The sequence below is a fragment of the Equus przewalskii genome, chromosome 29 (genome assembly GCF_037783145.1).
Source record: "Equus przewalskii isolate Varuska chromosome 29, EquPr2, whole genome shotgun sequence".
Classification (NCBI taxonomy): Eukaryota; Metazoa; Chordata; class Mammalia; order Perissodactyla; family Equidae; genus Equus; species Equus przewalskii.
The window spans coordinates 24,580,168-24,593,278 of NC_091859.1; the positions used below are offsets into that span (position 1 = coordinate 24,580,168).

At 33.2% G+C, this 13,111-nt stretch overlaps 1 protein-coding gene across 41 annotated transcripts in view; it reads right to left on the reverse strand.

Moving 5' to 3' along the window:
• ANKS1B (ankyrin repeat and sterile alpha motif domain containing 1B) overlaps positions 1 to 13,111 on the reverse strand; it is a 1,029,975-nt gene that overhangs the window by 841,310 nt on the left and 175,554 nt on the right. For all 41 annotated transcript variants that reach the window (XR_011534653.1, XR_011534657.1, XR_011534652.1 and 38 more), the window contains one exon: positions 12,058 to 12,224. Coding sequence is in view for 30 of the 41 variants with exons in the window: in XM_070599947.1 (XP_070456048.1) it covers positions 12,058 to 12,224 (167 nt within the window). In the remaining 11 variants the exon portion in view is untranslated. The remainder of the gene's footprint in view (positions 1 to 12,057; positions 12,225 to 13,111) is intronic.

A 13,111-nucleotide genomic window follows, 5' to 3' on the forward strand; every position in this document is an offset into this window, starting at 1 on the left:
GTATGGCTGAGTAGATAGACTCTTTAGCTTGACCTCTTTCTAAAAGCTCTACTTTTTCACTCCCCTCCTCCCACATTATATGTTTTTCACGCTGAGTGAAATAAGTCAGAGGGAAAAAGTCAAATACCATATGATCTCACTCATAAGTGGAAGATAAAAACAACAACAACAAAAAACCACATAGCATTGGAGATTGGACTGGTGGTTACCATTGGGGAAGGGGGTAGGGGGGAGGACAAAAGGGGTGATTAGGGTCACATGTGAGGGGATGCACTATAATTAGTGTTCCGGTGGTGAACATGATGTAATGTATCCAGAATTTGAAATATGATGTACATCCGAAAAAAATAAAAATTAAAAATAAAGTAAATAAAATAAAATAAAGAAGTATGCCTTCTCATATTTGATCTATGAATGTAGAATTGTTATGCTTTAGACTGTGACATTACTGTGTTTAGAAAAGATCAGATTCTTCAGTGTTTATGGTTTGATTCTCACAACCAGAAAATGCCAGTTGTTCCAAAAGATTAGATAAAATCAGAGAACTCGTAAGTCAAAGGGCAAAGATACAAGTCCCTACTGACAATATTATCATTTCTGTCTTCTCTTCTATTCTCTCTTCCTCTCTCCCTGCCCCCTTCACACATACACCAACACACCCTCCCCTACACATGTACATCTTTGTCATGTGTGGTATGTTGGTTATTTATTCTATTGGAAGGGGGATGGCACCAGTAGAAGGACAGTTAATGAGTTATTGTAAACATGAAACACACAATCTCTGTGAACATTCTTTTCCTGAGACCTTCCCTGGCACTTTGCTTGATTCTCATGAAGGATCTATTAAGCCAATACAATCTTTTAAGAGTACGCTGGTGAAATTACCTCATCTTAATTCATGTTGCCCAGAACTTTAGGGATCACAACTATAAGGGGATTAAATAAGTTCTGATTAGATATAATAAAATGAATGAGAAGGAAGACATTGGTAATATCAAATTTTAAAAGAGTAGTTGAATGACGAGAAAACATTTATTGAGTACTTATATGCTAGGAATGATAACAGGCACTTGAGAAAGATAATAAAAAATAAAACATTGTAGTTGGGTTCACAATTTCATTCTTATTATACAGTTTTATTTAAATGAGGAGAGAGGGAGGGAGAAGCAGATAGGGAGGGGGAGGTTGTGAAGGAAAAGACAGAACTTTAAGGGTCAAGTGAGCAGCAGTGAATTACTCTATGAGTTTGAAGAATTGAAAATGAAAGCATCATAAGAATGATAATATATTCTTTTGAATACCACTTTATACTTTATTTTGTACTTTAACACCATGTCCATCTAATTTCAAGTATGAAAGAATTATTTAAAAAAGAATTATTAAAAGATAAGTTATATAGAATATAAGGTAAAAATGGCATGATTATCTCAATAGATGTGGAAAAAGCATTTGACAAAATATAACATCCTTTCATGATAAAAACACTCAACAACTTGGGTATAGAAGGAACACTTCAACATAATAAAGGTCATACATGAGAAGCCCACAACTAATATCATACTCAAAAGTGAAAGGTTGAAAGCTTTTCCTCTAAGATCAGGAACAACACAAGGGTGCCCACCCTCAACACTACTATTCAACACAGTACTAGAAGTCATAGCCAGAACAATTAGGCAAGAAAAAGAAATAAAAGGCATCCAAATCAAAAAGGAAGAAGTAAAATTGTCTTTGTTTGCAGATGATATGATCTCACATATAGAAAATCCTAAATACTCCAGAAAATAACTGTTAGAACTAATCAACAAATTCAGTAAAGTTGCAGGATACAAAACCAACATACAGAAATCAGTTGCATTTCTACACACTAACAACAAAACATCTGAAAAAGAAATAAATAAAATCCTATTTACAATAGCATCAAAAACAATAAAATACTTAGGAATAAATTTAACCAAGGAGGTGAAAGATCTGTACACTGAAAACTACAACGCTTTGATGAAAGAAATTGAAGAAGAGAAACGAATGAAAATATATTCTGGTTAATGGATGAGAAAAATTAATATCGTTAAAAGTTCCATACTACCCAAAGCCATCTATAGATTCAACGCAATCCCTACCAAAATTCCAAGCGCGTTTTTCACAGAAATAGAAAACTAATCCTTAAAAGGTAAGTTATTTTGCCCTAATGACCAATCAAATTTCATGAATAGGAGCAGAAAAAGAAGGCAAAAGCAAATTAGGGTCAGATCATTGGAATCTGAGATCCACAGATCTGTGTGGGTAGGAAGAAAGTGGGTCTGACTGTCTATCAACATTTTAAAAATGTTCTAGTGTAGTATGTACAAATCATTGAGCATAAGAATGACCTAGGGAGTTTTATTAAAAATAATCCACCTCCAGACACTCTGATTCAGTAGGTCGAGGTGAGAAAGACTTTTTAGAAATAGTATTCTTCAGATGAGAAATATAAAGATCAGGGTAGTATTTATCTAAGGAGCGGAGTTGGGATCCAAATACGAGTCTCTTTGAGTTCAAAATTCCCATTCTCTACACTATAATGCCACTCCAAGTTACAAATATATGTTATTTAAGAAACTAGTATAATTCTTTAATGCAGGGACTCAGTACATGAGGATATTAATAATAACTGTGACTGTAAAGATACTTTAAATGTTTAGGAAGTAACACCAAGCTAAGTACGAATAGGATTATAGAGCTAACAGGTAATCTTCAAGGCTAGAATAAATTTATTTCAGCAACATAGAATGAACCATTTTAGGAAAAGAGATAACATGTTAATATTTGTCTCATTTATTTTGGTAGCAAGCCATTTGCACTTTATTGATAGACACTTCTCACTGGTTCATTATCTTTGTTCTTTTTAGAGATTTTCATTTCCCATCAAATTCATCTTCTTGACCACCTCATTCTTTCCCCAAATTAAGGCTTTGTTTCTCATTATTAATTATTTGATAGCATAGACTGGCAGCTATCAACTAAATGAAACTGTTGTGAAACTCTAAGCAACCAAAACATTGGAGCTTTAAAAAACATAGACGGTTAAAATGAAAATTTTAGCAAAGGAAAGTGAAAATAACATGAGACAATTTAAAAAAATCTAAGCCTGAGACTGAAGCAGGCCACACAGTATCTTTTTCATGTACTGTTATTGACTTTGTAATCCTAATTCTTTAGCTGTTAGATGCTGAATGAATTCCATTATTCAGTAGTCATGTCCCAAACACTCTCATGATAAAATATGTTCGAGCAATTTCAGTAATTTTTTCTGGGTCACTAGTCCACTATTCCATTAGACTTAATTTGCTCTTCAAGGTGAAAAACATTTCCCTGAACACAAAGATAAGTGATTATTGCCACTGACGTTTCTCTTTAAGCTGAGGCTTCAGACTGATTTCCTTTGGCATTAGGAAGCAAAACAAGATTCTTTTATAATGGCAGGTTGTCCAAGGTCTTTACTCCAAAAGAGAATCAAGAATTCTCAAACGTGCACCCTGAAATAGAATTACAAATTAGGTGCATTATGGCAAATGAACAAGGTAAATGTGACATGTGGCTGAGAGTTGTCAAAAATTAACCTCAACATTATCTGGAGCGTGAGGTTCGAAGAAAGTTGAATTATTATTAAACTTTCAAGAAAACATTACAATTATTTCCTGAGAGTAAAGTAGAGATTCTCAGGGAAATCATAGTAGCTGAGTTCTTCAGTTAGGAAGATTAAATTCAATTTAGAGAGTATACAGAGATCAGAGAGAATGAAAATATCAAAACAAAAACCAAGTGATGTTTCTATCTGCAGCGTAGATAAAATGATAACTTCACAAACTTCATAAAATTCAAATATATAAAAATTTAAATTTATTAGGAAGGGAGCTTACTGCCTTTGGACACCTTAACAGAATTCTCATAACATTGAGAGATATTTTAGTGTCAAACACGTTTTAAGAATGTGCACAAAATAGTACTACACAACAGTTGTATTCAACTATTCATCCTAACCAGCAAGAATCATTAACAATTAGGGAGGGAAAAAATCCCAGGATATTGGCTTAAGCCATTTTCTTTACTTTTAACTAAAAAAAAACAGCCTCAAAAATAACCCATCTCAACTTATACAGAAAGAATAACAGGGATGAATTCAAAAAATGTTTATCACAGAATACTGAAGAATTTGAAAATTAATAATATAAATGAGACGTATGTTCCTATACAGTAGATTTCCTTTATATGTGTTCTCAGGAATCAAACATAATATTTGTAATATAAGATTTCCTTATTATCAGTGAAAGAGATATATTACTGCATAAGAAAGATACGACTTGACCCAAGATGTTGGTGATTTTATGTTATGAAGAAGCTTATAATATAGTTTAGCTGAGTATTTCATTTCTTCTTCAAAACAAATGGTGAGGCATTCATTATTTGAAATGTCAACCAACAGAGGAAGTTATTCTGAGATTAGAAAGACTACATTTAGAGCTCTTCCCATAGGTCTGTACCTAAATTCAGTTATCAAACAGAATTTTTGATGTCCATGGCTTATCATATCAATTCAACAAATGTTTATTAAGCATGTGAGGAAATATGCTAAGGATACACACACACAGATTAATATTTCCCATCATGAAAGGGCCTGTAAGCAAAGCCAAAAAGGAAGATTCATGCATAAATACTACAAAGCAGACTATGAAATTTATCTTAACAGATTTATAAATAAAATGTAATCGTATCCGATCCAAATAGTTGAATCTAAATAGGAGGATCAAAAAAGGTTTTGTTAAGGATGGTTTTCAATAAGTAGAGACAATAGGGATAAGAATTATGTATGGATGAAGCATTGTGAACATGGGCAACAATAAGGAAAGACAGACAGTGTTTGAGAATAACCTATTTTACCAAAATATTATGTTTATCTAACACATTAATGGGAGAATGCTGCAAATACACGATGAAGAACACGGAGGGCCTGGCCTTGAATGCCAGGGTTAAAAGTCTATATTTAATTTTCAGAGTGAGGACCATTCTAGTTTTGAGAAGATGACATGATCAAAACTGAACTTAAGGCATATGGATTTGGCAACAGTTTTAAGAATAAACTGGAGTAGATGAAGAGGAGACCAAAAGCAGGTAGACAGAATAATAGGTTCTTGCAATAATTCAGGTGAAAGGTAATGAGACTCTGAACCTGCAAAATGGTAGGAATGATGAAAAGGTGAGGGTAGGTCAATCTGGAAGGTATTAATGAGAGAGAGAATGACCTAATGGGTTAGGATCATGACCTAGTACCACATCAGACCTAAGTCCAGATCCCAGCTTTACCTTTTGGTAGCTCTATAACCCTGGCCAAGTTATTTTACTCTTGATTTCCACATTGAGGATAATAAAATCTACCTCATGGCACTATTGTAAGGAATAAAGGAGATAGTGATTTTAACATGCTTACCACGATGTCTAGCACATAGTTAAAACCTAGTACTTAATAACTGCTAGCTTCTAGTATTATAATTATTTTCAGAGATCATAGCATGGCAACTGTTTATTGATTTTCAACAGCAACATCTCACTGTTGGTTCACGTTGCAGTTGTGGTCATTTAAAGACTCCAGAACTTTCTGCATAAACTACTCCCCCAAATTAAACCTCTTCCATCTTAAACCACTGAATTTTTAGGACTCTAATTCAGGATATTATATTAATTCCCATTGAATTCTATGTTTTTGCTGTGAGCCAAGAATATTCGTTTACTGAGATAATTTTTCATATAAGTTCAACTATTTGCCGTGTTTGCTATTCCTCCCTAACATCTGCAGAACTGATTATGATAGATAATTATTTTTTCAAAGTAAAATATTGACTATAACCAATCCAAGAACAGAATATTTAGCTTTTCACTAGAGAAATCCCCTCCATGTTGACATTGAGCGCTTATTCAGAAGTCTAGACAAAGTTAGACAAAGTCTACGAAACATAAAAATCAAGATGGCATGTTTTCAGTAATACAAAAGAGAACAGCTCTTTTTCTGTGACTGATAGAAATCCATATTACACTTTTTTTAATACTGATGAGAAAACTAAGGCTTGGAAAGACCAAGTAACTTCGAAAGGTCACCCTGCTAGTAACTGGCAGAACAGGGATGCAAACACAAGCCTGAATTACTCCCAATCTCACGTTCTTAACTGCCCAACTAAGTTGCCTCCCTAAGAAAGATGGTTGAGACTCCATGCTTGATGGGAAAAACCTGTTCTTGGACTCTGTAATTCATCTCCAAATAATTAAGCTTGTTATTCAATGATGATGGTTTATTTATAAGAACATATGCACTCACATGCAGTGTCTGTCTTTTTATCCATTTATTCATTCAATGAACTTTCATTGAGAGACCAATACATGCAAGGCACTGTGTTAAGCAGGATGTAATTACAGAGATCAATCAAATATAGATCCTACCATCAAGGAGTCTATAATAAGTAATAAAAAAATGTATATACCTGCAAGACAAAACAGAAGAAAGACATGTGTCATGGAAGGCAAAAGCAACTGTGTTGTAAGTTCAGAAAAACAACTCTTTTATCCTAGTAGCCATTTATCTCGAGGATCTTCCTAGATTCACTACATGTAAAACATTTCTTCCTGAGGTGACAGGAGAGACAAACATCTTACCATTCTGATTCTGGATTTTTCCTTGCATGTACACATAGTGCATGTATATTATTATTATAGGTAAACAGAATCTATGCATTCCCTAAATCTGGAAAAATCTGTTAGGACAATCCAAACCTGTTCTTAGTACAGAGCAGCCTTGAGTTACCCCTTCCAAAAAATTTGTTCAACTAGGTAAGACATGAATTATTGAAGCTAAAAATAGTCTTCTGAATACTATATTCTCAATAAGATAATAGTTACCACTGCTTAAGATTTAACTACAATATTAAAAAATTCATATATGCTAAAGAATCAGTTATAATCCTGTAGGAAGAACCCTCTATTTATGTTTCAAAAAATTCATTTCCCAGAGTACTCTGAATCTGATGGGAATTGGATGAGATAGCCACTAAAGTCTCTCACCATTATGAAATTAGTGCATTCCTGATATTAAGCTCCAGAAATTGTGTTAGAATGTGTTTGAAAGTAAACTTTGTTTCAGAAGCACCAGTTGGATTTTAGGCAATCTAATTTGATTCTATTGACCTTTAAGACTTGATGAATTTTGGCACCAAATTAAGTATATTTTCCTACAGAGACCCTCCCAGAGAGTGCTCTCAAGCAGTTTATAGAAGCTTGGTATATAAACTGAGAAGTTGAATCTTAAAATCTTGAAATACTAAAGTAAAATATCTCACACTTCAGAAAGCTTACGTGTATTAAAGATTTTGCATTGGAAAGAAAGTGAAATAACAGAGAAGAGGTGTACCGGATGAGTAAAATTGCGCAAAACCTGCCAACGTAATCCCTTTCAAACAATGAGTCTGAGATGCTGCTTGTGTCTAGGTTTTCCCTCAGGAGAAAAAAACACACAAGGCATTTCATCTCTGGAACTTCTTATTTATTTCTTAGAGGCATGGGCTGATGAGGCAATAATGCCTTTTTTATATCTTAAAAAAATGCTTTCCTGAAACCTAAATTCTGAAATCTGCTCTAATGACCTTTATGTTATGAAATTTCTCTGTGGCATGGTGGGTTCACATTTAAGAGCTGTCCACATTGTTTATACACATGGAGAAGAAAATTGAATATGTAACTTGGAAAAATAAACGAGGAGAACAGAAAATTTTTTTCAGATTATTTTATATTCTTGGGTTGGTTAAAAATGTGAAGGTATTTATATTTCTGCAAAATTTACAATCTAGATTATATAACGTCCTAAATCAACTTAGAAAATGACTCCATATGCACATTATAAAATCATTTAAAACAAACTGACTGTTAAATTTAAATTTATGCAAAAGAAAACATAATTTTAATTTGAACAGGCATTTACATTCAATCAAAATAAGAATTTAATTTTTAATTCACTTATATTATTAAACTTGCTCAAACTACCACCTTAAGGCTAATATTTTAGTAAAACCAAAACCTCCAATTCAAAAATAAAAGTTCTTACATAAGATGTCTGATTTCGTATTTTAAATTACTGAATTAGAGTGCCCTCTATTGGAAGAAAATAGGTAATAAAAGCTAAACTAAACCAAGAATAGTTAAAATACTCCTAAAATTCAAGCCATATCATTAATACGTAAAATACATTTATTAATGATATGAATGCTACAAAACATATTTCCTTACATTTTTATTTTTTCTAATTTACTTTTAGAATGATTTTTTATATTACAACAAACAAGTTGGATGTTTCAAATCACTAAAATTAAATTTTAACTGAACCTGAATGCCTGTTCTTCAGCCAGTAATATGAATAATAAACAAACAAAAATCTTCTCCACATTTAACATTCCAACATAGTATAGAAATAATTGTAATTTAAAACTATGGCTGGACTATAGTTTGAGGGGTTTTTTTGATGATAAACTGAAAACCCTCCTAATACAAGAGATTTTTAGGAATTTTACAGGGAGAGTCAGAGAATTAGGCTGGACACTAGAAGATGTAGGAGATTTAATTATAGCTCTAAAATTCTGTAATTCTGTGGTGTTATCAAGACCTCAGTTCAGACTCATCATCTCAGGAGTGAATGCTACCCAAAATAATTCGATTTAGTTGGTCTGGCATGGTATTGAAGGTATCAGTATTTTCTGAAGCCTCTCCATATAAGTCTAATGTATAGCCATTGCTGAGAATCATTATCTGAGTCTCTCTCCAAAACATCTGACATACAGTTACCACCTTTATCTTGCAAAAATGTCCCCTTCATGATGGAACTTTCCTACTCAAGAGTTTTTTCTCCTCAGCATCAATATTAAACTTTTGACAAGCTTTAAACTTTTGACATATAAACTTGGGAAAGTCATACAAGTTCTCTGTGCCTCCATTTTCTCATCTGTAAAACAGGAGGAATAACATTACCAATCTCATAGAGTTATTGTGAGGATTAAATCAGTTAATATAAAGTGTTCCATAAGTGTTAGATATTATCATCACTGATCCAACTTTATTTCCCACTACTTTCCAAAACCAACTCCATGACAAACCATCCTCTTCAAATTACATGCTATGTCTCACCTCTGTGCTTTTGCATATACTGTTTCTGTAGGCTAAAATCCTCTCCCATTCATTCATTCAGTCATTCCAACTCAAGTGCAAAGTACATCTCCCCTTCCTGCAAGGCCCAGTTTAATCTCCCACTACCTCCATGACACCTTCAATGAATATCCATAAATCTTCACTTATCTCTCCCTTTTTAAAAACTTCCTTTGGCCACAGGGTAGTTTATTATGAAAAATGTAGCTGAGAATTAAAGACATTGCTTCTGAGTTTGAATCTTAGATTTGCCAGCTGAGTCATTTCCCAAATCCATAACTCCATTGTTAGGATTACTGTGAGGATTAAGTGGCTTAAATCATATAAAACATTAGAACAGCAAATAGCAAGTACCTAACAAATGTCAACTCCTAAATATACATATATGTTTATATGTTAGTCTTGACTGCACAATGTGACTGAAGATTTCTTGGAATAGGAATTTTGATCTCCTTGAAGTCAAGAACCATGTCTCATTATTGCTATTATAAATCCTATAGCACACAACCTGGTAACGAACATCTATATTAGGCAATCTGTAAGTACTTGATTAAGTTTTTACATTATTTGAGAGTGTAATTCAACAAAGCTCAGGAAAAACATTTTTGATGAATGGATGGAAGCAAATATTCAACAAAACAGGGAATGAATCCAAAAAAAACACAGGCAGTGGAGAAGGGTCAAAGAAATTGGATTACTTTTTAAACATTCAATAACAAGTTTCTATCAGATTAATCTTCTGAAAGACCACTTCCAATAATGTCTTTTACCTGCCTGAAACCCTTTAGATTTTTCTCATTTCCTGAAAAAAATACCAAAATTCTCAGCCTGACATTCAAAATCATCCATGACCTGACCTCCATCTGTCTAATCTTATCTCCCATCTTCCCCCTTTAAAAACTCTGTTATTCCAGATAAATAGAATACTTGCTCTTACTCATATGTACCCTGTTTTTCTGCCTCATGTAACCTTTAATATTTAATATGACAATATTTTCAAGGAACACAATACAAAAGTTTGTCACAGGAAGAAAGAGTGATTGCTTGTGTGAAAGTATGAGCTTGAATTTTAAGAAACTTATGTTCAATTTATGAGCATTTAATTTCTCTCTTGCTCAATTGCAACACACTTCGGCTTACCAAAAAAAAAAAAGTTTGGTCATCATTTTCCCATTATGTCACCCTCACAATGCCAAAAGGCCCTGCCATCATTACCTGAAAGCTATAAACTTGAATCATGGTCTTCAAGCAGAGTGTGCAGACCGTAGGGTGCACAAGATACCCATTGAGTAAAAGAAAAAAAATTAAAGCTTCTATTTACACTTATTATCTTCCTTACTTGAATTTCTTTTGTAGTATATGCCTCATAATTTACATCATACATTCTTATAATAGTCATAGATATATATAATTTATAAATAAATGCATTAAGGGTGTTTGCTGAAAATCTGTTTACCAATGGTACACGCAACAAGATAAGTTTAGAAATCACTGGTCTAGAAAGTTAGGGCATTTGAAAAATCTGTGGGTTTAGAAGTAGAGGGCCAGAAGCAGACAGTTTAGAGAAATATTTAGGGATGGACCTAAAAACCTAAATACCATGTACTGTTTATGCAGGATAAATATGTTTTAATTTATAACCAACTTTCAAGGAAATGTTGAAATGTAACTGATTTGTAATTTGGAGACAGCATACATCTGTTTTAGATTTTTAAACAGGGAATTTTGTCCTGACTAAAGTAACTACAGTAAATATTACATTAATATAAAAATTTCATTTGGTAAAAGCTAAAAGTATTTACTTCAGTATATATATAATTAATCATAATTATTCATAAAGAGCATTTATTGGAGCCAATAATGTGATGTTTTACACAAGACACTGCAAAAAAAAACAAACAAAAATGAAAAACAAAAACAGGCCTAGGAAGTGAGACTAGTCATGGAACTAGACTAGCAAGCACTATCCTGGGAAATGGTGTCAGCTCACATTACGCAACTAAATGAAGTAAACATTCTCATAACAGTCACTATACTTAGCAATTTTTTTTTAGTTTTCATAAATATACTTAACATAATCCACTCTATTATTAGCTTTTGAAGAATGTTTCCATAACAAATTAAGTTCTAAAAGTGAGTAAAGTTTTCATAACACAATAATGTATTTCCTTTAATAGCAGTGCACCCTATAAATCTTTCCTCTATAGAGCACAAAATATATATACAAATCTTAAACTGACTGATTCTCTATAGTTTTTCTCGCTATTATATTAATATAAAAATCCAAATGAGCAAGAATCTCTAACTCATGACTTAGATTCTGAGCTTGTAGGTTGCATGCAAATCCCCTGGGATTTGCATAAGATTATAAAAATATGCAGGTCGAACTTTCCAAAATGTCTGTCTCCTACTATGACATACAGAGTGACTGGGGAACTCTTCACACATGGCTCAGCTCTATCATTCTTCTTAAAGATGGGGTTAGACTCAGTTCACAGAGAAAGTGGGGAAGAAAGACAAAAGAAGGTTTTCTTCTTTCTTTGCAAACCAATATCATTATGCCCAGTAAAACTAAAAGAACAAAATCAAAGAAACTATGAATTCATGTGTTCCGAGAGTCTAACGGTAGCAAGATCATCACAAACTATAAGGGATTTATCAAAGCATTCCTTCCCCTACACATGCATTGAGAATAAAAGACCAGTGGACATCATGGAAAGAACAAAGGGAGCTTGACGTTTGACACTGGCTGAATCCAAGATAGGATAATGCACAAATCCCATGCCTCTCAGGTACACACTGAACTGGCAAAGACAGATGGATTGTCTGCTTTCCCCCCTTACTTACTACACTCTGGCTTCCATTTTTCCCAAGTTCTTCCTCTGAAATCTTGCTCAAATTATCTAAGTAGTGGTCTGATATTGTATGGCACAAATCTTCAAAAGAATAATCCTTTTCTTGACAGAGCTTTATTTCATCCAAGAGTTTTGATAACTCTCCAGTCACTGTTTCACCTGTAAGAAGAGTAAATTTTTTCAGAAGTTTCAAGAAAGGCTACTTACTGCTAAAAATTAACATTAAATAAGAAAAATATGATTATCATGATAGAAGTCAAAATACGGCAAACAAGATTAAGTCATCAGAAAATATTCTGATGAAAACAAGGCACCAAACTATAATTAATACAAGAATATTAAAAGACAAAGAGAAATTTCAAATTTTCCCTATTTCTACTCCTTTTCAAAATGGAAATAAGTATTAAAGGTTTACATATACATGTTGCATAAAAGCATCTGGAATTAACACTTCCTAAAGCTTCATTTATTAACAGCATTTAATTTTCAATAATCTTTTATTGGCATTATACTTCACTGACAGAATTCATTCAACAATTCATTAACAAATTTGAGAGAGTGCTGAGAACCTATTTCTTAGGTTCAATAAAAAGAAATAGTAGAACTTATTGAAACAAATAATTATGTAAGAATAAATTAGAATTATGATATGTGATAAGGGAAAACACAGAAGGAACAGATAAATAATACGTATTATCTGTGAAAACATGAATATTTTGTAGGTTGCATGAAAATATTCATTCTTCTAATCATTCTCAGAAAGGTATTTTATACCTACAATTTATTCTTTAAAAAACCTCCAGGAGTTACAATCCAGGTATCAATAGTATTATTATGTATTAAAAACACATTTTAGACTGGGGCTGGCCCCGTGGCCGAGTGGTTAAGTTTGCGCACCCCGCTGTACGCGGCCCAGTGTTTCATTGGTTCGAATCCTGGGCGCGCACATGGCACTGCTCATCAAACCACGCTGAGGCAGCGTCCCACATGCCACAACTAGAAGGACCCACAATGAAGAATATACAACTATGTACCGGGGGGCTTTG